The sequence below is a fragment of the Sphaerodactylus townsendi genome, linkage group LG05 (assembly GCF_021028975.2).
Source record: "Sphaerodactylus townsendi isolate TG3544 linkage group LG05, MPM_Stown_v2.3, whole genome shotgun sequence".
NCBI classification, from domain to species: Eukaryota; Metazoa; Chordata; class Lepidosauria; order Squamata; family Sphaerodactylidae; genus Sphaerodactylus; species Sphaerodactylus townsendi.
In genome coordinates this window covers 67,351,318-67,377,142 of record NC_059429.1, presented here as the reverse complement: position 1 = coordinate 67,377,142, position 25,825 = coordinate 67,351,318, and the positions used below count along the sequence as shown (strand labels likewise).

At 41.9% G+C, this 25,825-nt stretch overlaps 1 protein-coding gene across 2 annotated transcripts in view; it reads right to left on the bottom strand.

Annotated features, from left to right (window-relative positions):
* Window positions 1-25,825, bottom strand: part of RAB3B (RAB3B, member RAS oncogene family) — a 69,582-nt gene that overhangs the window by 7,798 nt on the left and 35,959 nt on the right. For both annotated transcript variants that reach the window (XM_048498971.1, XM_048498972.1), the window contains exons 3-4: window positions 10,815-10,933; window positions 1,539-1,663 (exon numbers count right to left, since the gene is read on the bottom strand). In XM_048498971.1, the coding sequence (XP_048354928.1) occupies window positions 1,539-1,663; window positions 10,815-10,933 (244 nt within the window). The remainder of the gene's footprint in view (window positions 1-1,538; window positions 1,664-10,814; window positions 10,934-25,825) is intronic.

Below are 25,825 nucleotides of genomic sequence, written 5' to 3'. Positions count from 1 at the left end.
TGAAAACAAACAAAAAAGGAAAAATAACACATGTGTCGTTGCTAGGCAAAGCAAACTTTATTAATCTACTTTTTTACATGGAAGTCATGTGCACATGAGCTGCAAGCAGAGGAAACCTCTGTGGGGAACCTTCACCAAATGGCAGAGGCAGGAGAATCTCTGCAGCAGCACACAAAATGGTGGGCACAATTCTGAAATAGACCAGATCTCCGTCGGCCAACAGGTGGGAAAAAAGAACCATTTTGGCTGGCAATGCTTGTGTTCTCCATGCTGTGGGAACACAAAAAGCCAAAACAGATCTTTTTAAAACAACTGTAAGATGTTTTATTTCTGTTGTGTGGAAAGCAGTAGGTCAAAGTTTTAAAAAAGTGGGGCAGAGGAAAGGTGTGACAATGGATGGCACCTGAAAAGGGAAGAAGATCCAAGGAAGAGGACTTGGGGGATTTGAGAGTGTTTGAAAGCAAAAGGAAGAGAGCCAAAACAAAATAGAGATAAGACAAATGCTGGAGAACAGAAGTTGATGACATGCTTGTGGAATTCAGAGAAGGGAGAAAGGACCTCCTCCAGATGGATTTTTAAAAGAATATTATCTTAGTGCCATGTTCGAACCAAGCTGTTATCCAGTACCAGTGATGCAATATTTTGTTCCTAAAGAAAGACTGAGGGAATAGCCGTATTGTTGGAGGTTAGCTGTGTTGCTCTTCAAAATTCTTTATAGGCCATCACTATGGACTTCATAGATGGTAACCAAACATCCGTCATGATGTTTGCGTAAGTGTATTCCACACAGCAATTACACTGGCAATGAAAATGTTAGCCAGGGATGAATTGCTTTTTTTCACCAGTACAAAATATCCAGCACTGAAAGAATGTGACAGCTTCCTAATAAATGAGATTATATAGTATGTAATAGAAAGACTATTGCATCTGGGAATCTCTGTTCAGGACTGCTCAGCCAGAAAGTTCAGTGTGTTCCTTAGGCTAGTTGCCTGAGTCTAACCTACCACATAGGGTTGTTAGGGAAAATTTTCATGTATACTTCTTGAGTTCCTTGGTGGAAGGACAAGGTACACATGTGATAAACAAAACAGAGGCTCATTCCGCACATGCAGAATAATGCACTTTCAAACTGCTTTCAGTGCTCTTTAAAGCTGTGCGGAATAGCAAAATCCACTTGCAAACAGTTGTGAAAGTGGTTTGAAAACACATTATTTTGCATGTGCGGAAGGGGCCAGAAACACAGTTAAAGCATCAGGATTAACAAATGGGGAACAACTGTCTATTCCAGGGGTAGGGAACCTGCGGCTCTCCAGATGTTCAGGAACTACAATTCCCATCAGCCTCTACCAGCATGGCCAATTGGCCATGCTGGTAGGGGCTGATGGGAATTGTAGTTCCTGAACATCTGGAGAGCCGCAGGTTCCCTACCCCTGGTCTATTCACTCAACTAAAATTTCATCATTTGGAAAAGTCTGAAGAATGGAGATGAGGTGTTACTGGAGAGAGACAAGAAGAAAAAGAGAAGCTTTAACATGTACCCAACTGATCAGCCAGATGTTTTCCCTTTTCAAGAGGAACAATTCTTTCATCTTCCATATCACACTTGTTTCCAACAAGGATAACTTGGGCATTATCCCAGGAATAGGTCTTTATCTGAGTCGCCCTGTAAGAGAAAAAAGATTATGCACTGGGGATTGTAATATGATACAGTGTGGACTATAAATACAGAATACCTGTAACACAAGCTTGTAAACAGACACATTGGCAAGAACATACCTTGCAACCTTCCCAGTTCCATGAACTGTAATTACTTTTGTTTGAAGCCAGAATCCTATCTATCCTTGCCAGTGAAATTATTTACATAAAAAAATTATAGGAAAAAATCCTCTCAAAAAATAAGGTGCAAGAATACAACTGCACACTTTCTGTTCTGGCTTCAGTTGTTTCATCAGTTCCACTTCTGACCAGAAGAACTGATTATTGTCTAGAACAGAGGTCCCCAACCTTTTTAAGCATGTGGACACATTTCAACATGAAGCAACATGGTGGGTGCAACAACAAAATGGCTGTTGCAAGAGGCAGAGCCAGCAACAAAATGATTGCCACAGCTTAAGTTCAGGAACACAGTGCAGATCCCTGTGCTGGGATGACAGCTGCTAACAAGTGCTGCCCTAGTGTTTTCGGAATGGCAGCACTTGAAACATCTTCGAATTAACAAAATTAACATCTGTCAAATTCAGAAGGCATCCCTGCTGGGATCTGCACAAATGCTACACCGATACATTACAACTTCCTAGGCCTCTGGGTGAGGTTCGAATTGTAATGAATGGCCAACAACCAGCTAAAGATCTGGCAGCTGTGAAATCTACAATAATAATTATTATTATACAAAATACATGGCAGCCAGGTATCACTGTTGGTGTTGGTCTATGTCACCATCAAGCCTCAGCCAGGGGTCTATGTTGTGACATATCGGCGAAGGATGTTTGCAGAGCCCAGCATAGCTCGGCTTTTTGAAGTTGACAGATGTTGATTTTGTCAATGTTAATTTGTTTCAAGTGCTGCCCGAGGTCTTTTGGGACAGCACCCAGCACGAAGATGACCATTAGCACCACTGCTGCTGGTTTGTGCCAAAGACGCTGGATCTCGATCTTTAGATCCAGGTATTTCGCGATCTTTTCATGTTGTTTTTCGTTGACCCTATTGTCATTGGGTATTGCAATATCAATGATCCACACCTTTTCCGGTTCGACGATGACAATGCCAGGTGTGTTGTGCTGCAGGACTTTGTCTGTTTGTATACAAAAGTCCCACCTTGGCTTGCTGATTTTTGAGGACTTTTTCAGTTTTATGTTCCCACCAGTTGTTAATGCTGGGCAAGTCATAATTTTAGCAAATGATGATTTATTCCACTTAATAAACTGCTCTCCTCAAAGGGCTTAGTCCTGTCCTGGATTTAAACTGTCAATCCTTGTTCTAGCATTTCACAAATGGGTAAATTGGATACTGGAGTTGACTGGGTTCAGAAGTGTTTTCTATTCAGTGGTTCTTTTTGTATATGTGCTGAGTACAATTCGATGAATGCATTGATTCCGATGTGTGTGTTTTGGCTCAGTTTCTTATATTAGTGGTTCCAAATGCCTATATGCCCTGTCTCTGCAGTGATGGGGTGTTTACAAGAATTTTTCTTGGGGTGCAGGAAAACATCGTATGAGTACTGTATAACAGTAGGACTGCAGTGTTTTCATTATATAAATTAAATAAAATGTTTTTAATTAATTAGAAGGGCTGCTAGTTATATATTTGTGTATTTTTAATATATTGGTTCTGCTGCAACAGAACTAATTTTTTTTAATTAAAGATTTTTTTCTAACAATGATGGTGGGCTTTTTATTACATTATAATTTTATACTTCCTGTAATATTTCAAAATGGTACCTTTGTTTAAGGTTTGGTACCTTAAAACATTTATTTAACTGTAATCAATTAATTATGACTGGGTAGAATCCAGATAATTAATTAACTGCAAATTTATCAATCAGAAAGAAACCTGATTGTGATTGTTCAGCTTTTAACTTTAGAGGACATGTATGTCCGAGATAATAATACATACATCCCAATCCAGCAGAGGGAGCTGGGAGATACAAAATAATGAGGCACTGTGGTTCATAATTCAGTGCTTTACACCCAGGATATATACAATATAGAGCATTTGCATTTAGTTTTAAGAATCTGGGTTGTTGTAATCATAATAATTAGAAGGACACAAATATTTAAGGTAGCAATCCTAAACAGGATTACTCAGGTGTAAATCCTATATTATTTAACAAAGCGTACTCCTAGGCAAATGTTCTTAGGTCTTCAGTCAAACATTTCAACATATATTTGTATCTATTTATATCAGAAGGAGCCGTGTGGCGTAGCGGTTAAGTGCTTGCACTACCACTCACACGGTCAGGAGTTTGAGCCCCCTGTGGGTCAGATATCCTGGCAGCTGTCTCATGGTCAACTCAGCCAGCCAGCCATTCCTTGGTTGGTAAATGAGTGCCTAGCACATAGCTAGGGGGTAAAGAATAGCTGGGGAAAGCAATGGCAAACTACCCCACAAAAACGGCTTGCCTATGAAATCACTGCTTGCAGTGGTACCCCAGGGTCAGACACGACTGAAGGGGAAACTTTACCTTTATTTATATCAGGTTCATCTTCAGCAAATGGATCTTTCAGAAATGTTTTCTATTATCAGTTCCTTTTGCCCACATACAAACACACATTTCTTTATTAGTAATGCATTTTTGCCCATGACGAAGGATTGTCAGGATGTTTTCCAATTTATTAATTTCACTAATTTCCCTCTAATTACACAGGGGCACACAATTCTCCTTTGCATCTATGCTCCCTTTAACGAGTGCCAGAGATGGTCCTGATGGACTGACTATATGGAGCTTGACATCTGATTCAAAAGCAACCTGCAGTTCTGATTCATTGCTCACAATTTGTAATTAGTTGTGTGGACAGCCCACATCATGCCTCTCAAACCAAAAGCAATGTCAGCTAGACAACCCATGAATATTCACCAGGCAAGCGTCTCTGTGGCTGTGAGGCTTACCTTAAATAAACTCTGCTATTCAACTGAATCTTTGCTAGCTAACTGAAACACAGCCAGCTGCTATGTGGAACTTTGCTCTCAGGCTCACACTTCCAAAAGGTGGAATGAACATCTGGTGCTTGTGGGGTTTTTAATTATAACACTTTTTCGTAGCGCAGTTAGGATTCTATTTTTATACAGTTTGCTTTAATTTGGTTTGATGCTCTGTTCATGCTTCTGATCTATAGGTAGTATTTTATACAAGTCAAAAAGAAATAATCAAGTAAAACAGTAGGTTTGAGCATCAAACTGGTAGGTTCAGCATGCCTTGCTGACACAGTTATTTTCCTTTTCAAATTAGTCTCCCACCCCACCATTCTTTCTAAATAACTGGGATAGGTTCTGCATTTAAAAACATTGCACTACTGCGCCACATTTGGTTTTGAGCCCAAAACTTTAGCCTGCTTCCCAGTGCATCATGAAGCACCGATCATTCTGATATGCAGGACTTCAGGGTTCTAAACATCATATGTAGTCTACATTGCTGGGTAACTGAAAGTTGAAGAATTACAAGAGTTAATTCTCAACAGTTTATATAATGTTATAGAAAATGCAAGGGAAACTTTCTTTTCTCTTTGATTTTGGTTCCAGAGATGAAAGTACAAGAGGATATTTAAAGGTGGTCCAAATTAAAAATTTCATGACTAGAAAGGACTTCCGCTGTAAAAAAAATAATGTACTACCAAAATTATTATTTTTTAATTTCATTTGTTACCAATGGATATAGAAGAAAAAAAATCCTGAAGGAATGGCAGATACAGTGAAACAGGTGTATATGGAACAACTAAAAGGCAAGAAACAGTGGGAAGGAAGATGCGAGGAAAAGCCCCTGGAGCTGATCTATAGCTTATTCCAGCTTGCTCCCCCATCAGTTTGTCCAAATGTCACCTCCTGGCAGGGATGTAGGTACAGATTTTTTATGGAGTGGGTTTGGGGGGTGGGACCACGCCCCCACCCACCCCTGGGGGTGGGGCCCCACCTCCCCAAGCCCCACCCCAGTCTCAGTGCTTATAAAAGCAGCTCTCCGAGGCCGGGGATGGCAGACTCCCCTGCCCCGTCCGCCTCCCCTCCCCACTGGCTGGGCTCCCAGCCGGCAGCTGGCAGTCCCTTCTGCCCTCCCCTCTGGGAAAATGGAGCCCGGTGCAAAATCTGAGTTTTGCGCCGCTCCTCCCCTCCCATGGGTGGCCACTGTGATGCTGGAATCCACCCCCACACAGCATCACTTACAATGGTGTTTAAACTAGGGAGCCCAGATTCTCCTTTTAAATCACCTTAAAGAGAGAATCTGGGGTCCCCAGTTAAAACAACATTGGAAGTGATGCTGTTTGGGGGTGGATTATCCCCCACCCTGAAACAGCATCACTTGCAATGTTTAAACTGGGGACCTCAGATTCTCCCTTTAAATCCATGCCAAAGGGGGTGAATTTAAAAGGAGAATCTGGGGAAATTTTGGGGGGTGCCTGCTGTCAGGGGTGCAATTGTTAAGCTAGCAGCACCAAACTTTCAGGGTATCTTTAGGAGACTGTCCTGATGATACCACCCAGGTTTGGTGAATTTTGGTTCAGGGGGTCCAAAGTTAAGGACCCTCAAAGGTGTAGCCCCCATTTCCTATTTACTCCCATTGGAAACAATAAGGGATGGGGGCACCCCCTTTGGGAGTGTATAACTTTGGACCCCCTGAACCAAACCTTGCCAAACTTGGGTGGTATCATCAGGAGAGTCTCCCAACTCTCCTGAAATTTTGGTGCTGCTAGCCTAAAAGCTATGCCCCCTGCAGGCCAAAAACTAAAAAAAACACTTTAAAAATACAAAAAAAACCACAAATGGGGACGGAACTCTGGACATGTAATGGAGGGAGGGGTTTAAACCCAGGAACGCCCCCCCCTTACCTACTTCCTTGCCTCCTGGACCCACTTGGCAAGCAATGGCAGAACAAGAAGGCTGGAAGTGGACTGTGCCTGTACAGTGCAGCACATCATCTTGGTGACACTGTTTTTAAAACCTTGCATAGTTGCAGGCACACACTGTTCGTGATGCCATAAGGGCAACACCAGAAGGATGCTGCACTGTGGTGCAGCCCTCAGGCATGAACCAAAGGTTGAACCTTGTGCTCCACTGAATGACTGTTGCATGACACCTGGAGGCTGTTGCTGCATGAGTGAGTGGCAGTTGGGTGCAATCATGTGTCAGTCTCAGGAGCAACACAACACTGCCATATATTTCCATGACTGGTGGTTGTTGGTGAGATGTTTGATCACTAAGTGGTCAGTGTGTTATCTTGAACCTGTAACACTTTCTCAACCTAACCTAACTCACAGGGCTGTTGTGAGAATAAAATAGAGGAGGGGTGAATTGCGTGCACTGCCCCACATTCCTCAGTGGAAGAGTAGAATAAAAATATACTAAATAAATAAGAAAAAATAATTGTGCAGAGCTCATATGTACACAGACCTAAAGACACTGATGTTGAAAGGTTTCTTGCCAAGTAACTCAGCTAGCTTGCCACCCATTTTTGTAGTTGTGTGGCACTATAAGGAAAAACCTGAAAAGACTTCAATAGATGCCACTTGTAATTTAATACCATGAAAAATGACCCCTTATATTAAATATTGGGTGAATTGCATTAGCTCTATGTTAATTCTGGGGGCATATTTGCCTACTGCACAGTGGTTTTTCCCTAGTTATAATGTGATGGGGGATATGGTAAATCAAATCCACCCTAAATACTTTGAATTTAATTACAAGCAATAATGTTTTGTATCTTAGCCAAACAGATGGTTTAGATAATGTTACATACTGGGGGTTTTTCTGACCGTGTTAGGCTTACTAATAGGGAAGAGTTGACTCTGTCTATGTGCGTTATACAGGGCAGTGATCACATCATCCTAACTGGCATAGGACAACTGTGCTGCAAGAAAATATTTCTCATCGAATGGAAACATCATTCTAATTAGAATTGCTGTCCTGATGTGTGAAATAATTAGTGCAAGTGGGTGTGATAAAAAGGAAAAAAGGATGTCATCTTCATAGGAAGTGCTATAGTATCATGGAGATAGGGTTGCCTCTTTTCTTCTTGCCTCTATTCTATCTTTAACAGCCACACAGCAGGTAGCAATTCTTCAGGTGAATTCAATTATTTGCCTTTCATAACTTTCATAGGGATTCCAGATCTTTTACTAGATTGGTGGCCATCCTCTGGACTCCTTCTAGCTTGTCAATGTCCTTCTTAAACTGAGGTGCACAGAACAGGACACAACGCAGAATAAAGTAGTACTATTACCTTTTTTGATCTAGGCCGGGGTCTGCAACCTGCGGCTCTCCAGATGTTCATGGACTACAAATCCCATCAGCCCCTGGGGCTGATGGGAATTGTAGTCCATGAACATCTGGAGAGTCGCAGGTTGCAGACCCCTGATCTAGGCACTGTACACCTATTGATGCAACCCAGAAACACAAAGTTCCCTTGAAACTTCCTCTACTGGAAGCATAGTGTCCCTTTCTTAAGGTTCCAGTGTAGTTGTTCTGTTCCATCATTAGGTATAGATACTATGGACTATCAAAGAAGAAGGCCTGGAAACACTGCCTAAGCAAAGGAAGCATGTGTGACAGTTGAGTTGTCTCTTTTAAGAAACCAATCAGACTGAAGGCATATAGGTCATTTTGCCTTCACATCTGACAACATTTGAACCAAAAAACTCCTTGTAGATGCTTAACGGCAATGGGGACATCCGGGGCAGCTTGTCCTGGGCACCACCATTGCTGTCACGTGTTGGGGGCGGAGGCGGGTCGGGGCAGCACACGAGCAACTCATGCCCCGGGCGCAGTTCCCCCTCCCTTAGTCACTGACTCGTTGTGACCTGCTGCACTGCACTCGTGACATTGCTGCACAGTGTGATGATGCACTGGTGGCACTCAAGTGTGGCAAATATTTTCCTATTTTACTGGGCCATCATGACTGTTCAGAAAATTAGCAGCTAAAACGAATTTGTGATTTGTATTGTCATTTTTTGGAGACAAGAAGAATGTGCTCAAATAGGGTTCCCAGCCCCAGGTTGGGAAATTCCTGGAGATTTGGGGTGGAGCCAGGAGAGACAGGGAAGGGAAAGACCTCGGTGGGATACAATGCCATAAAGTCCACTCTCCATAGCAGCCATTTTTCCCCAGAGGAGCTTTTCTCTGTAGTCTGGAGATCAGCTACTGTTATTCCAGATCTCCAGTTCCCACCTGGAGGCTGGCAACCCTGTGTCAAAGAAAACATTTTGCCCAGAGACCAGTAGTTTGAGAATACCTCCTAGATATTCTGAAATGTGGGGCTTTGGAAGGATCTGATTTTTTTAAACTATGTGGGACATACATACTTCTGAGTCTGATCTTGCAGTTTGCTGGATCAGTATCAGATTTTTTGAATCAGAATATTAAAGGCTGCACTGCTGCACATGCTGTTGTACTGTTTGAAGTTTGGACAAAATACTGTCACAAAGATGGCAAAGTGACTTTTAGCTTCTGGTAATACATAAGCTTTGTGCATAATTAGCAAGACCTCATACATAAACATTAAACAGATCTGATGTTATTTAAATTGTGAAGTGAACCTGAAGCTGACAGTTAATGACATCAATAGACTATTTCGGGTGCTTTTTGAAAAATAAAGCAGCTGTCCTAGAATGCATTAAGAGAAGACCCTTGAGGGTAAATATACACACATGTTTAAGACCAAACCTTAAAAGAATGCACTTGGGGGCAATTTCTTAGCAAACATGCATAATATTAGGTTATCTTTTTTGTTTGTTACCACTGGGAATGAAGCAGTATCTTTGGAAAGGATGGAGATATAGAAGAGATTAGGAGGAGAAAGAAAAGAGGAGCCAGACTGGATCCCACTGTGTGTGCATGGGTTAGAGGACTTAACTGGTCCCACCCTATTGAACCAAGCTTCTCTTTGCTACTCTACCAACCATTTGGTGCTAGCTTAAGAAAAATAGTAGGACCCTGTCAAGCCCCTGCCCCCGCAGGCCAACTTAAACATGTGCATGTGATTCTTAATCTTCTTGGAGTAAGCCCCTCCTTTCCTTTGAGAAACATGCACCTCCAGAGTGTTCAGCTTGTGTTGGGGGAACATAAACCAATTCAGTTTGTCAATAAAAACAGATCCAGTTTTGAAATTTATTTTCTGAGCACTCCCTAAAAGAAAGGTAGTAGAGATTTGAAAAAAGGCAGTATCAAACAATAGAAAATAAAACAGAAGTTACAAATTTGGCTAGTCAACATTTATAACATTTTGCTCCTCCTCCCTATGTCCATATGTCCAGGCTCTGATAGCTGGCAGCTGATGGATGCATCTCAGGTTGATGGATATGACAAAGGGCTCCCTCCTTCACAGTCCATATTTCCAGCTGACTCTGAATTAGAGCCCTACTTTGCTATTCAACAAGAATAGACACCCAACTTGCCCAAAGTTCCTGCCAAGACAAATCTGGCCAATGACATCCCACAGGATAAGTTATGGTTTACACTCAAGACTTTTGGGAATTGGGTACAACTTAGCTTGTGGGCCATATGCAAAAGGAGATTAAAAAATGACAAACAGGAGAAGACTCTTCTTTGTTGTCCTCTAGTCTGAAGCTGGCCAGACCCTTGTGACAGTTTAGGTGTTTAGATCTGTAAGGTAACAATCCCATCATGTGTGCTTACCTGAGAACATTCTTAATATGCTTTTTGAAGATATGGTGTTCTTACCAAAGAGCAGCACAAGAATCTTATATGTGACAGAACCTCAACAGTACTCTGTACTAGTATAGCATCCTTGTACTGCATCAAAGCTGCTTTTTCAAGTTACAATACCTCTTTATTTTTCTGAAATGAATAGATTAGGAACTGTTGCTTGAAATAAGGAACGAGTGGCAAGATCAGTATTAAGCAATACACTGGGATGGCTGTTCATAAGTAGATCTGCTTGGAAAGGTCTTTCCAGTAAATCTGATCTTGAAGTGAGCAAGGTGACATCTCCATAGAACATGGCCATTTCTTCAAAGAGAAACTCATTTTCCTGCAGCAATTGAACATTAATCAGTGATTTTGCTATAGTTGTAGAGCAGTTTGGTCACCGGCTGTATTATCTGATAACTGGATTGAAAGGCAATTACAGAAGTAGCAGTGCTTTTTTTCCCTACCAGTCCTGAACAGCGTTGAAGGACTCTTCGCATGTAATGTCATACATAAGGATAAATCCCATGGCTCCTCGGTAATAGGCAGTAGTAATGGTCCTGTATCTTTCTTGTCCAGCAGTATCCTAAAAGAAAATAGAAACTAGAATAATTTAGGCATTAAATCTATGTCTCTAAACTAAAAGCGCACTGATATGAGCATAAAGAGCCATTTTACATTCTAAGGATTCCTTGTGCAGATAAAATTTTGTAGGAAATATATCATTATCATCAACATCTATATGTTTAATTGTTAACTTTCTTAGGTTTGTGGTGAGCAGAAAGCTGGCATTAGTCAGATGAGCTTTTGTGCTCCTGTGAAAGTATAGTTGATTCCAGTCCCCTTGGGAGTGGATACCTTTTGCAAATACATTCCAAAGTTTAATCATATGAGCTTGAAAGTGGAGGAGAGGAGAACAAGATCACTCCCATTTTGGGTTTTCATTGTGGAGAAAGCCAGAAAATAAATGAAGTTAATAAATACATACATAAGCTTCTTACCAAAAAAAAAAAAACTTTTTTGCACCAAAGGCTACTTTATCAGATACATGTGGTGCTTCAAGAGTCTTTTGGAAACAAAAGGTGTTTGTTGGGAAATTAATTTTTCCAATGAGAGCACAAATAGTCTTCCTGGTGAACAATTATACTCCCTCCCCACCCCACTCCCGCTTCCTTGTTATGGCACTGGAACGTTCCTTTGGAGCTGTTTGGTTGTTTAAACTTGTGTATTTATGTATGATTCTCTAGGCATGAGCTGGTATTTCTCTGTTTTCCCCAGGCCAAAGCTATGTGTATCCATAATGCTGAACTGCCCTGTGCCAATGAGAGGACTTGTTTCCCTGTAAGCTTTTCCACTGCTAGCATTTAGCCTTTAGAAACACATCTTGAGGAAATGTGAAGAGAGCAGACAGGCAGCCCAATCCAGACCTGGCAGGTGGGGACGGGGACGGTGCTGCTGCTGTGCTGCCTAGCCGTCTCCAGAGGACTTTTCAGGGGCACAGGGAGGCAATCTCCTCACCCACAAGAAAGTCCTCCATAGGGCTCCAAAACAGTGGCATATGTCAGAGCCTGGGGTCATGGCATATCCAGAAGAAAAGCCGGGGTGGAAGCCAACTAATTTTGGCTCTTCCCCCAGCCATGCCTCTGGAATGCTTCCAACTACACTGGTGGGCCAACAGCAGTGCTTGGAAACTGACCATCTTGGAGGGGTGTGGCAGCTACCAGCCAGCGGATTTGCCCCTCAGCCAAGGTAAGTGCCCCGGGGAGGGCGAATCTGCCAGTGCAGCCGCACACTGCCTCCTTGCTCCCCTCCCCCCCTTTGGATTGGGCCATCAATCACTGAAGTTCTGATGTAAAATTCTGGGATGTAAAACATTTTTCCACAACCCTCAACAACAGCCCTATGAGAAGATGTCCTTTTAAAACTTCAGAGTTTAACACAGGAATTTCTTTTAGAGCAACAATCACCAATGTGGTACCCAGAAACACCATATCTTCTATCAATAACCTTTTGTGTCTTGCATCATGGCTGTTTACTTTGCCTTGCAGTTTTCCCACGGTTTTCTGTTTGCTGGGGAAGTCTCCTGTTGAGCAACGTCTCTAGCCGTGCTGATCCAATCTACCATCTTGCCTGCCTGACAATTCCTTTTTGTTTTATGTATTTGTTTTCATCCAACCTTCCTCTGGCAAGGTTGCCTACTCCCTTTTTTTTATGGTGCCAGCTTGGATCTATCGATAATGCAACAGACCATGTCAATTTCATGGGACTATTACATTATCAATAGACCTGCAGGGCAAAAATAAAACAACTCATCCTTTAGAAGAGCAGTTGTGTAGGTGGGAAAAGGCAAGGAGGAGCAGGAAAATCCGAAGGAAGCATAACACATCCTAATTCCCGTCACCTTCCCTGCAAAGGGATGGGAAACTTGCATTTTACCCAGTTTTGGAAACCATGGAGCATCTCTGATCCAAGAATACTGTGACTTCCAAAGAGGCCAAAATAAGTGCATAATCAAGAATCCAACATGAAGGGAGTGTAACCTTTATGTAGGGCAGACCCAAGGTGCATAAAAGGCCAATAAGTTTTCTGGTATTCATTTTCTTTTTTGCATCTTGGGGATAAAGCTGCTCTGAGTCCGCTTGTGGGGAGAGTGGGATATGAACTAAACGAAACTAAAGATAAAGATAAAGACTTTCTTATGTTTGTGAGCCTGGTAACTTCTCCCAGTCCCTGTGCAAGAGACAACACTTTCTTCCCACTGAGCCATCTAGAAATCTAGCTTGCTGAAGAGGCCTCCATCTAGTGAGTAAGAATCTAGGTTCCTGAATGCAGCATGAAAAGTCTACGATAATTTTCACATAGCTATGTGCGTTTTCTTTGAGGCAAGTGGCATTTCATTTAAAACTGAAGGTATTTTGGAGTGGTCCAAGAGATATCATCTTTGCATATGGATAGAATACTTATTCAGAGGCAGCAGCTTTTTTTGTTTAGATTGCAACCTCTGAATAATGTATGGATCTTCCCCCATTGCAGACATTTTGTGGTGATGTCCACTACCTTTTCTCAAAATTTCAAGAGTGTCTGCAGCCTCAACAACAATGGAGACTCCTATTCTCCAAAATGGGCACCAGTCTGAATTTGGTTTACACTGACTTTTGAAACACTGATTATCTTCATGTGCATCTTAGATGAAGTAGTTGTCTAGTATAAAATGACATGCAAATCCAAAGTCTGCAAATGCTGAGTTATGAAACTCTGACAATCATTCCATTTATCTCAACTATAGACTAGGATCTATTCTACCCTTAGTGTCTTTGGGGGCTGAGGCATGAAAAATAACAAACATTAGGGCAAACCTGCCACTCAATCCAAGTCTCTGATCTATGACTTTCTGAAGTGTGAGTACCTGCAGGAGATAGTAAAAGCCAAGAAGCAACTGGATGATAACCAGTGTGACAAACCTGGGTGTGCCTCAGAATGGCATGGGAAAGCACTGGTTAGGTAAGCTCATACTGGGGAGAACTGCTGAGCTAATTTGTGTGTGAAACTTGTTGTCCAGGAATAACATTAGTAAAAAAGAAAAAAAAGTCTTCATCTTTGGTTGTAGTACTGCTAATTTTAGAACCCTTACTTGATGAAGGAAGACCCTTCATTGGTTCTGCTAAGCACTAACCCCTTTTCCCTACCATGTTACCTTAGCAATCAGAATACACTATCCAATCTGCAACAGAAGCCTTTCATTTAGCTAATAACTTGAACCTATCAAATGGAAACTCCACACAAAGCTAGTTACAAATTCTATAGTGATTTCATAAAAGGTTATAATCACCTGGGTATTTCAGGCCCATTCTTTGAGCTTTCGGCCTGCTGGTTTTGAGTGGCAGTTTTGAGATGCAATTGAAAGTCATGACTTTTCTGGAAACAAAGCTTTCAAACTATTTGCATTACTGGCTGCATAGCTGTTTATTAGTCAGTTATAGAATCTCCACTTTTTTAAAAAAAAACCCTGATCAGTAGATCTTTTGAGTTGAAAGATAATGCTTTAATGTTTAGTAGCTGACATAAGACCAAGTGGCAAATATTGGGATAAATTCTTATTTACTTTTGAATAAATATCCATTCCAGTGGGATGCTAACTGCAGTAGTGTGAAAATTGTGTCAATGCACCATGGCCATGACTAAGCAAAGCTAGCTTTGGGGATCCATGACTGTCCTGATAAGATACCATGTGTGAAGAATGTGTACTTTGCTGAATTTCATATGTTAACTTAGCATAAAAGCAGCCATTTTGCAAGGATTTTTTGAAAGAGTAAAATGGGTTTTTCTGTCTTTATCAGGTTCATATGGCAGGGCCTGATGCCTAGCTGCTCGTGGCCATGATGACCTTTGAGAGGTAATTGGAACTTGAATTCCAATGTTAACTTGCTAGCTCATGATTCATGGCACCTGCGATAGATAACGTAACCTAACATTCTTTCAGCTGCACTAATTAGTAGAGGCTTTTGATTGGAGGGTCTAGGTCATGTGGTATCTAGCCTTCCCTATAATGCTTAGATTGTTATAACTTAGGAATCCATCCATCTTTATTTTGATTATTGGCTTGGCTTGTTGCTTGATGTCTTATGCCTTTTTTCAAGATTGGCGTCTTTGTTCCTGGCTAAGTATTATTTTTCCTGCTTGCTTCTATGTAACAAAGGCAACGCTTTCATGAATTGTATGGACAATATTGGCTTTTGCTATATTATTATTATTACTAGTAGCAACTTTTCAAATTCTTTTCTGCACTATTTGTCAATGCCGTTAGAGATGTCATTAACCTGCATTCTTTTTTGAATAAATGAAAAATGTTTTTTATTTAAGTGAACTGTGTCCTTTTTTGGTTCAGAAAAAACTCATGCTTTATGGGACCTAAGGAGGATGCCCTTTTGGTTCTTCACATTATGTCCTTGTGAAAGGACAACATCTGGGCACAATGTCCCCTTTTTCTGGCATAGACATTATGTGCAGACTATGTGCGTAAAGTCTGTGCCGGAAAGGGGGATTCGCTAGTTGATTCTAATGCTGGAGAGTATATGTAAGAACTGGTGAAGACTGGTGAAAACACAGGCTTACTGCAGATACCATTCTTATCTTACCAACTTTGCAGGAGGTTGTGATTTCAAGGCATTGTCTTTTTACAGAGAGACATTGCCTTATCAACTTTCTGGGAGATTGTGAGTTCAAGGCACTGCCTTTCACAAAGAGACTGATATCTTACCAGGAGCATCAGAGTCCCCACAGATGTCCCTGCTCACAAGAAGATATATTGTGAATGGGGTTTAAATATCCATTTAATTGATGTAGATGGAGAGAACTCTCCCCATCTTCACAGGCAACTTGCAGGCTCCCCCCCTTTTTTCCATAGCCCATCTTTCCAAAGGAGGGAAAGGAGAGAAACCCACAACCCTAATGTAGTAGCAACCAAATATGGTATGCTAAGAGGGAAATGAGGGAGCTGGCAGCAGAATGAGTGGAAAGTGAATGGAGAAAGGGAGGAATGTACCACTCTGTGGGAGGGGGAAAGGTGGGGGGCGGGAGAACTTGAGGCAGGAATGGCACACTTGTTCCGGTTTGGATTCCTGGATAATTAGAGGAAAAAGTAAGAGTATGCCCGCATCAGGAAAATCCATTCTTTCATTCATCTGAAGTGCAGTGGCACTGGAGCAGTTGTGTAAATGCAAATCAAACTCAGATAATGTCGCAAATTTGTTCCATAACTGAAAATCTGTCCCGAAGAGAAGCTCTGTGCACCAATAGAGATCTGCTGCAGTTTCTGTTTACTGCTGTATTTATGTGTTAGCTTTTGTGTAGTGGCATTCAGCACTGCTGAGTACTGGCACCTTTGGGGGCCTCCCCCAAGTCCTGCGGGGGAACTGGTGGAGATCAGTGCAACTTTATGTATGAGTACCAGCCAGCACCTTTTTAAAAAACAAAGCACTGCTTAGCTATTAGTTTTGTTGCAGTGCTCCCTATGGTAGAAAGGTTGAGTTAGACATTTTCACTTTAAATCCATTGGTCTTGAATGTTCTGTTCCTGAATTAGCTCCATAGAAAGATGTTATACATGCACTGTTTGAAATGCATCACAACAGCTGCTGTGTCTTTGCTCCTTCTATAAAAGGCAATCAACTGCTTTGTATCGTTGCTTTTGTGCAGGTCTACCACCACTGATTTTTATACAAGTTTTCAACTGCTCTTGGACAGGTTTTTATGGCAGCTTTCAATCGTTTTCCAATTGTTCTCTCTTATGCCAGATACTATACCTTTTTCAGGATAAAGATGACAGAAGATTTGTGAATTCATCAGCCATTTCCTAGATCGTCTTTATTCTAGTGCTCTGCATGGGTCCTAGAGCCTTGGGGACAGAACTAGGTTGCTTCCATGCCATAGGCTCACCCGCTCATTTAGGCAATGCCATCCTCATAGTGAAAAAGGCCATGCCGGGGCAACTTTGTCATGGGGGAAGTACTCTGGGATCTTCCAAGTGAATAACTGTCATTATCAAACTGGTGGTGACAGCAGTAGTTACCATATCTGATCCATCCCAAGATGAATGGGGACTGTCAGAAGGGAATAAATGATGGTGAGGGAATACAAGTCTGACTCTAATCATTCTCTTTCTAGGTTTCTCCTGTCCTTAGTGTGCTCTTCTCCAAATCTGCACTACTCTGATCTTTTAGGAAAGAAAATTGTCCAAGCATATTAACACGCTGTGTGGAATGACTGAAAAACTGAAAATCCGATGTGATATGTACACAATATCAGAGAATTGGATATCACTGCAAAAACAATATTAGAGATTCGTTAATATGATCTGATTTTTCAAAAGACTCGGACCCCTTTAAATTCTGTTTAGGGTCATTATGGGTGTGGCCACTGCTCGGTATGCTTTTTATCCATGAATATTTCTGAATTCAACCATCCTAATCTTACGAGAACATGGGAGTAGAAAATGTTTTTGTGTGAAATGGTTTGTAAGAATGAAAAGTGAAAGCGAGGCTTGAAGAAATGTCAGTACAAGAAATCTTGCTGCAACAAAATTCGCCACCACCACTCAGCAAACATGTTGTGCTTAATCAGCCTACTATGGCTCTCATACAAGAAGCACAAAGGCCCTGATCAAGAGAACTCTATAGCCATTTTTATCTGCCTGCACTATCTGTATAGTAGTGCATCATTTTCAGTTTGCTGAGTTTTACAGCATTCCACTTATCTCATTTGATATGAGTCCCAGCCTTTGGCAGTACATGAAACATAAGTTTCTGTATTTTAAAACGGCTGTTTCTTACACATTTTTTCTAAAATCTTTCATGGATTTCATATTTTTCTTGTGTCCAATTTTTAGGCATATCCTTTCTAAAGGGGGGATATGAATTGGCCTTCAGCTAGTAATTTCTTTTTAGGTCAGCAACCTATTTGTGACTGATATCTGAAAAAACTTTCAGTGAAAACTCTTTTGGAGTTAGCTTTGTATGTGGACAAAGGTTTATGCAAACAACCAGTGAAAGCAGGCCCCAATTGTGTCAGACTGGTTTAAGTATGCAAAGGACATGCTATATTTGAAATGCTCTCTCCTGTAGAATTCTAGTCTAGTTTTGACAACAATCCTCTGAGGTAGGTTGAGCATTCAATCTTTAGCCTTTGCTTGTGAGCAAGATGTCTCACATTGCCCTGAGGAAATCTATCAAATTAAGAACAAAAAAAGTGTTGACAAGAATTGATCAACTATTGTTCCTGCTAAAATCTAAAAATAGAACTGTACAGGAGAGGAGAATGAATCAGTGGTTACTAAGGGAAAAGAATGATGTTATGAAATGCTTTCAAAACTGCTTTTCTATTTTACCGCTGGTAGTGGCAAATTATATACCTCCCCTCTGTGATCACTTCCATGAAAAGTAGAAGTGCTTACAGGGTTTAGTTCTCATGTTTATTATGTAATTTCTTTCTTTTTACCTCCTAATTGTTCCTGTTTACAAAAACTCAACCTGCAGCAAGTTCCTCCTATATTGTACAAATGTATTTTGTCCTGGATAAATATTGGTTTACATGGTACTTTAATGGCACAGTTGCTGCTTCAGTGCGGCTGCTTTCCATTATGACAGTTGAGAGAAATACAGGTTTGGTATGCACAAAGCAACTATTAAGTTTTCCAGAGTTTGAGTTTGCACATACCAAATGGTAAGCACATCAAAACTTCATGTATTCTCCCTGTTCAGAGAGCATAATGACTGCTTGTAGAAGCACTGTAGGTAGCATACACTCCAGATATATGACAGTTGCCAGGCTCCCAGTACATGTGCACATCTGAAAAAAGTCTGGTTCATATATATGATCATAAATGAATACTGTGTACATCTCTATCATATTTTTATTTTGCCTTCCCTCAAGGGGATCAGAGTAATGCACCTGGTCCTCCACTCTCCTATTTTATCCACACAACAATCCTGGGAAAGGGTGACTGGCCCAAATGTCACCCAGTAAGTTTCGTGGCTGAGAAGGGATCCAGAATCTGGATTTTCCTGCTTCTGTTTTTCTGCATGTACAAAAAGTGAAGCAGCAGTCTATAATAAACATTTACTGTACATAATAAGTACCCTACTGGATCAAACCTGTGATCCATCTATTCCAGCATCCTGTATGACACAGTGACCTATCAGGTCCAAGTGATGTTGGTAGTTGAAGAATATAGTGGATTTATTATAAGGTTTTGTCTTTGGTGGATTTTTTTTTATTTAGCATACCCCATGTTGCTTTCAGCAGTTTAGCTTATTGTTAGTAACATGTACTACATACTTAGTGCTTATCATCTTCATTTTAATTCAGCCTCTCTGTGAAGTAGGTCATGATTCATTCCTATTATGCACCTCAACTAAAAGATAGCAGTGTATTACAGTGTAGCGGTGTATTACAGCTAGCTGGCCAGCCTGGAAGAGCTGTAAATGAAGCCCAGATCTAAGTCCAATGACATATCCAGTGGGCTGCTGCTTGCAGTTTATCATTACATACATTCTGCTTCTAGTCCCACTTTGAATTTTTATTCCCAAAATCGAAATGCAGGACAAGTACGGCATAGAAGAATCTGAAGTCACAGTCTGATGCCATGAAAATAATTTAATTAATTGAAAAAAAATAAGAAGCAGTCCCAAGTCAATTATATAAAAATAAACATAAGACAAAATGCTTTTAAATGTTACAAAATCAGTATGGCTTGGTGAGCTAGTGAGGTGCTTAGAAAGTCAGATTAGAGAGACAAAGTGGTGAATCTCCACTCTGCCATGGAAGTTCATTTGGTGACCTTGGTGGTACTCACTCTCTCTGTTATCCTAGCTTATGGCCCAGGTTGTTGTTGTGAGGCTAAAATTGGGGAAATTATGTTGTAAACTACTTTGGATCCTTACTTGGGAGAAACTCGGCTGGATCTAGGGGTGGTGTCAGGTGCCACTAGTGGTGGACGGAGAGGGGCAGTAGCAATAGATGGGGGATGCTCAATTGCCCAGAATATATGACTGTTCTGCAGTGCATATGCCCCTTTCCTTGATTAGGTTGCTGCTAGGAGGTGGGGGAAGCTCATTTGCCCAGAAGAGATGGTTTGTTTTGCAGTGTGTAAATCCCATTCCTGAGTAAGCTACTGCTAGCAAATGGGGGGAAAGGGAGAGGGAGACGCTGGGTCCCAGAAGGGAGTTGCTGTCCTTGTTAAGGCAGAAGCCTCGATGTTTCCTATCATTATTGTCTTTTACAACAAGTCTTTTCCAGCACCCCAGACTTCCACGTTTTGGCACCAAGGAGCAAAGGGACAGTGGCTGCTGGCATGTTTGCTCCGATCACCAGCGGGGCTGCCCGTCATGCAGCCGAGGGGGCAAACACATTGGCACAGCTCTCCACCATTCCTCTGCAGATTCACCTGACCCATCTGAATTGGTTTGCTCATGGTTTGTGGATATAAACAACTTAAGTTGTCACACTGCAGAACTGGAGTACAAAATTCAGAATAACTATGTTGCTTATCAGAAAACTATCTTGCTTACGGTTCCTTCCCAAATTTAGCTACTACTTAGCATGCAAGAGGGGTAGTAGTTGCATATCTGCTACATTGTCAAACATCTTCTGATACCAGTTATCACTTTAGTGACCTGTTGTAGATTTTATGCAATTTATGAAATGGCACTGTAGAACAAATTTCATCTAAATGCATAGTGAAAAAAAGATTTAGGGCCTAAAGACACATATGTGACATTATTCTCCAAGATCAATGGAACTGACTTCTGTGTAATGCATTTAGGATCACGCTGAAGGTTTGTTGATCATTCCTCACTGAAGTGTTCCTAGGATGATAAAAAAAAAGTAGAACTAACACAGGTAGGGGTGCCTGGATGCTTTTTCTTTTCTCTTGTTACCTCCCAAATCAAAGCATGTTGTGTCAGAAAAAGCAAAGACATATGTGGTGCTATTCAGCATCTGGCGTCAAGTTCTGGTTCATTAGAGCAAAGTTAAAATGTAAGTTGTTGGCAAATAACATGAAAAAAATGACATCCAAGGTCCCAAACATCTCAAACCCCAAGACTCATGGGGTTGGGTTTTCTCACATTAAACAGTAATACTAATAGTAGTAATTCCACGCACTGCTACCATGTTTCCCCAAAAATAAGACAGGGTCTTATATTACATTGATCTTTGCTCCAAAAGATGAGTTAGGGCTCATTTTCAGGGGATGTGGGCAGTGATGGGATTCAAATAATTTAACAACCGGTTCCGGTGGTGGAAATTCAAATAATTTAACAACTGATTGTTTACAAGCACCATTTTAACAACCGGTTCTGCTGAAGTGGTGCGAACCTGCTGAATCCCACCACTGGATGTGGGTGCATGCTTGAAAACTTGCAGGATTGAAAGGCCAGTCCCAGTGGGGCAAGGAGACGCTAGCTGCTGCAACCTTGAGTCGCTCAGCAGAAGTGCAGGGTGGGGGGATATTCTCTCTTTGGACTGGCCACGGTGCAAAGTTGCTGAGAGAAGCAACAAGAAGTGGAAAATAATACAGGGCCCCCGGGAGAGGTTTCACGGTCCAAAGGGATCTCCCAGGCAGCTGCCCAGAGGAGCAGAGCTGCCAGCCACCCTGTGTCCAGCGCAGATGGAGGTGCAGGTGGAAGGTGGAGTGGGGGGGGGGGGGGCACAAAAAGAAGGCCTTGTCACCGCGCGCAGTTTAATACTGTTATGCCTCTGGCTAAAGGAATCCCTTTTCTATCCTCCTCTTTTCTTCCATGGCATGCTGAACAGCTCCCACTTACTCTTTAACTTTCCCCCTCTACTTTCAGGTACTACTGTGAAGTAACTAGTTGCTGGATGCCTCCCCCCCCCCCCCAACATTATTGTCACAAAGAGCAAGAAGAAGATGAGAATGTGAGAAACTGTTGAGGAGGAAAGAATGTGAAGGATGCAGAGGGCAAGAGCCTCCATTAGGGAGGGCTGGCCTGCAATCCAATTTCAGAGGCTTCATGACCCACATTCTATGGAATAGCCGTAACATCTGAAGCTGTAAAGATTCTATGTTACTGAGTTTCTGCAAGTTGTGCCACCTAACTATTTTTGATGAAGGCTGGGTCTACTTCTTAATACTTAGGGATTTCTGATTGTATAATGTTTTTTATCATCACTGTAACCCACCTTGAATCCAGTTCCAGAGAAAGGTAGGTTAAACATACTCCAAACAAACATGTTTTTTAGGGATGTGATGCTTATTTGTAACAAATCCAAGTTGCAATTCTATACTTAAATTGTCATGCTCACATCCTCCTGAATGAGGAAAAAATTTTAATTCACATATTAATATTTAACTCCCCACTGTGATTGCTATCACTGCCACAAATAAATATGTACAACAAAGGTTCAGTTTCAACTTATATTTTTTGTTTAGGATTAATATTTATAAATACAGATGCAGTTTGTTATTGAAATATTTTGATTTTTGACTCTAGATGACAAACAACAAAACATATTATGTAACGAATGGTATTACCAACTGCTTCTTTTGCCCTCCTGACAACTCCTATCTAAGGTTATATTTCAGCCTGTCATGTGGTTATTACTGCCTGTGGGTATTTGGAGCAGAACTGTCCTTTTGGTGCTATTTTTAAACCATTCACCTTTACGTTGGTGTAATTTTTGTCTTTCTATTTTAAAATTCCTTTGTGAGAACCTTTCTCTATATTTTAGAGCTTTCCTGTTTCAACCAACTATATATCATGGTATGTTGTTCCAGGAAATTGCTCTGTAACCCAATGTATGGTATACAAACATAATCTTTCATATTTCCCCATGGAACCTACATACATTTGAAACTTTGGCTAATTTGTTTATTGTGAATTCTACTTCAGTAAGAGTCACATATGTCAAGCAGAGCCATATTCTGGAACCAGAAGTCTCAAATTTTCTTTTAAAAATGCCATCAAGTTACAGTTATGGGATTTTTAAAGTAAGGAAAGACTTTCAGAGGTGGTTTTGCCATTGCCTGACTATGCGTTGTGACCCTGGACTTTCTTGGTGGTCTCTCACAAAAATACTGACCAAGGCTGACCTTGCTTATTTTTCAAGTTGTGATCAGATCCAGAGCTCTAAGTAAAATACACTACCCAAATTAAAGCTATATATTTGGTTATTTTACAATGAATACCATTAATGCATCAAGGATACTGGATAACACATTTGTGGCAATTTATGAAAAGATCAGGAAATACATCTGAGATTAAATTGGTTACAACACGTTATTTTGTTTACTAGTAAATATTGCATAGTTATATATATTTTTTGCTTGCTTTTTCACTCATGAATTCCCATTCATCTAAATCCTTCCTTTTCTTTCTGTTCTCCTGAGGACTTGTTCATTTTATGGGATTCTGGCCTTCTGCTCTCTGGAGCTCCATCCCCACCCCGGTACTTTATTTCATGCTGTTCAGCTTGTCAAAAATACCCAGTCACCACAATTGTTTCTTATAGCAAAAAAAAAAAATGTGCCTAAGCTGCTATTCTAGTCTGATTCTTTCTGTGCTGAATTCAGAGAGTCCTGAAATAAGGCTAAGCTATTCTCTGTCCATCCTTCCTAACAAGAGGGGAAGCGGGAAAAATTATCCAGCCAGTTTGAGTTCCCTGCGCTGGATAAGTGGCATATTGATTAATGTCCCTTGGAGAGCCTTGTGCTCTGACTGTAGTTTATTCACTTGAGGCACACATGACAAATGAGTAGCGATGCCCAAGCCTTGAGCCCAAGTGGACTAAGGTAAAAAAAAAAAGTCCCTCTCAGCCACAGCCTCTTTAAAGTAATTTAAAACTTACATTTGCCTCTACAATGCGTCAGTAAATCTAATGCAGAGCAAATTGTACATTTGCAGTTTAGCAGTTTATAGTGCAATACCAATAAAGTTGTGACACACCTATAGCTCAGAATTCTGACCTTCTGGCAAGGAAATGCTTCTTGTGTAGGACTGTCCTGTTGAACTCCAGTAGTTTGCTACTCAGGATAGGCAGCTCTTTATTTTATTTTATTTTTTTTTATTTATTGTATTTATATACCGCCCTCCCCGAAGGCTCAGGGCGGTTTCCAACAAAATAAAAATTTAAAACATCATATATATAAGTTAATTAAAATACATAAAATACATAAAATATTAAACTAGAGATGGCTTCAGCTATTCTATTCCCCCTTTTATGAACCCACGGGTGGCCAGATGTTTGCTTTTTATCGCGGTTGATATCATCCCGGCTGGCCAAACGCCTGGCGGAACAGGTGGGTCCGGCTTTTACAGGCTCCCCCCCATGAAACTTTGTAAATCCCGGCAGGGCCCTGATCTCACCTGGAAGCCTGTTCCACCAGGTAGGGGCCAGAGCCGTAAAAGCCCTGGCCCTTGTAGAGGCCAGCCGGATCGCCTTGGGGCCAGGGATTACCAGTAGGTCCGCCTCTGATGAACGGAGGGGCCTAGAAGGGCGCATATAGGGAGAGACGGTTCCCTTAGGGATATGCAGGCCAAGGCCGCGAATGGCTTTTAAAGGTCAAAACCAAAACTTCTTCTTAAACATGACGCGGTACTCGATCGCAGCCAGTGAAGTTGGTATAGGGACCGAGGTAATCCCGTCCCTCGCTGTTGTTCGAAAGGAGTCTGGCTGTCAGCGATTCTGTGGTAACTGGAAGTTTCAAGTTTCCCTTTGATCATGGCCAAAGGTAAGCCCGCCAGATGAAAGTTACAGTAGTCTAATTCTAGAGGTGACCATGGTGCATGCATCACAGTGGCCAGGATTCAGAACGTGGAGAGATACGGGGCCAGTTGCCGTCGCCTCGCCGCGAGATGGTAAAAGCTGCCTTGGTGCTGTCTGGGTGACCTGGACCACCAATGATAGAGATGGATTCCAGAGTCACTCCCCAGGCTCTTGGTTACGGATGAAGTTAGTTTTAACGCTCTCGCCAAGAAGGGTAGGCAGGCCAAAGGCCATCGGACACTTCCCCGCCCAGCCCACAGGACCTCCTCGGTTTTAGCGTGGGATTCAACTTCAGCCGACTTGCACTCGTAACCAACCAGCCACAAAGCGATCAAGACAACGCTGGAGAGCATCAGGCCGAGGTCAGGCTGCCCTCCATTTGTAGAACAAGAGCGTGGGTGTCATCAGCGATTGGTGACACCGGGCAGCCCAAAACTCCCAACTAGACTCCGCCAGGTGCATGTAGATATTAAAAGCATCGGGAGAGTAGTATCGCTGCATCCCCACACATAATGGGGCGACGCTTTGGAGATCTCACCCCCCGATGCCACCTGCTGTCCCCTCGATCTCGAGGAACGAGATCAGCCAATTCTATATGCTGGAATCTCGGACTCCCTCGCCATACCAGCTGGTAGGGCGGTGGACCAAAAGGTCATGGTCTACCATATCGAACGCCAAGGTGAGATCTAACAACACCAACAACAGCTTGAACCGCCTTCGTCCAAGTGTAGTCGGAGGTCGCCCACAACAGGTGACCAGCAACCGCCTCGCATCCCATGACCAGCGGAAGCCAGACTGGAAGCGGGATCCAGTACGCTTGTGTCATCCAGGAATCACTGGAAAGCTGAGCCGCCATTCCGCCGCTTCAATTAATACCTTTGCCCAAGAATGGTAAATTCAGGAAACTGGGCTGTAATTTGGCAGGATCTCCAGGACATCTGGCGCGGCGTCTTTTGTAGAGCTGGCGGACCACTGGCCTCTGCTTAAGCTCTAATTCAGGGAAAACTCCTTGCTCAAGGGAGCAGTTGACTATATCCAACAGGTGGCTTCCAAAGCTCCTCCCTGCCGGCTTTCACCAACCAGGAAGGGCACGGGTCAAAAGGACAAGTGGTAGATCGTACAGCATCCAGGATCCTGTCAACATTCGTTGGGTCAAGTAAGCTGAAGTGGTCCAAGAAAGGACCCAAAGACGGCCCGGG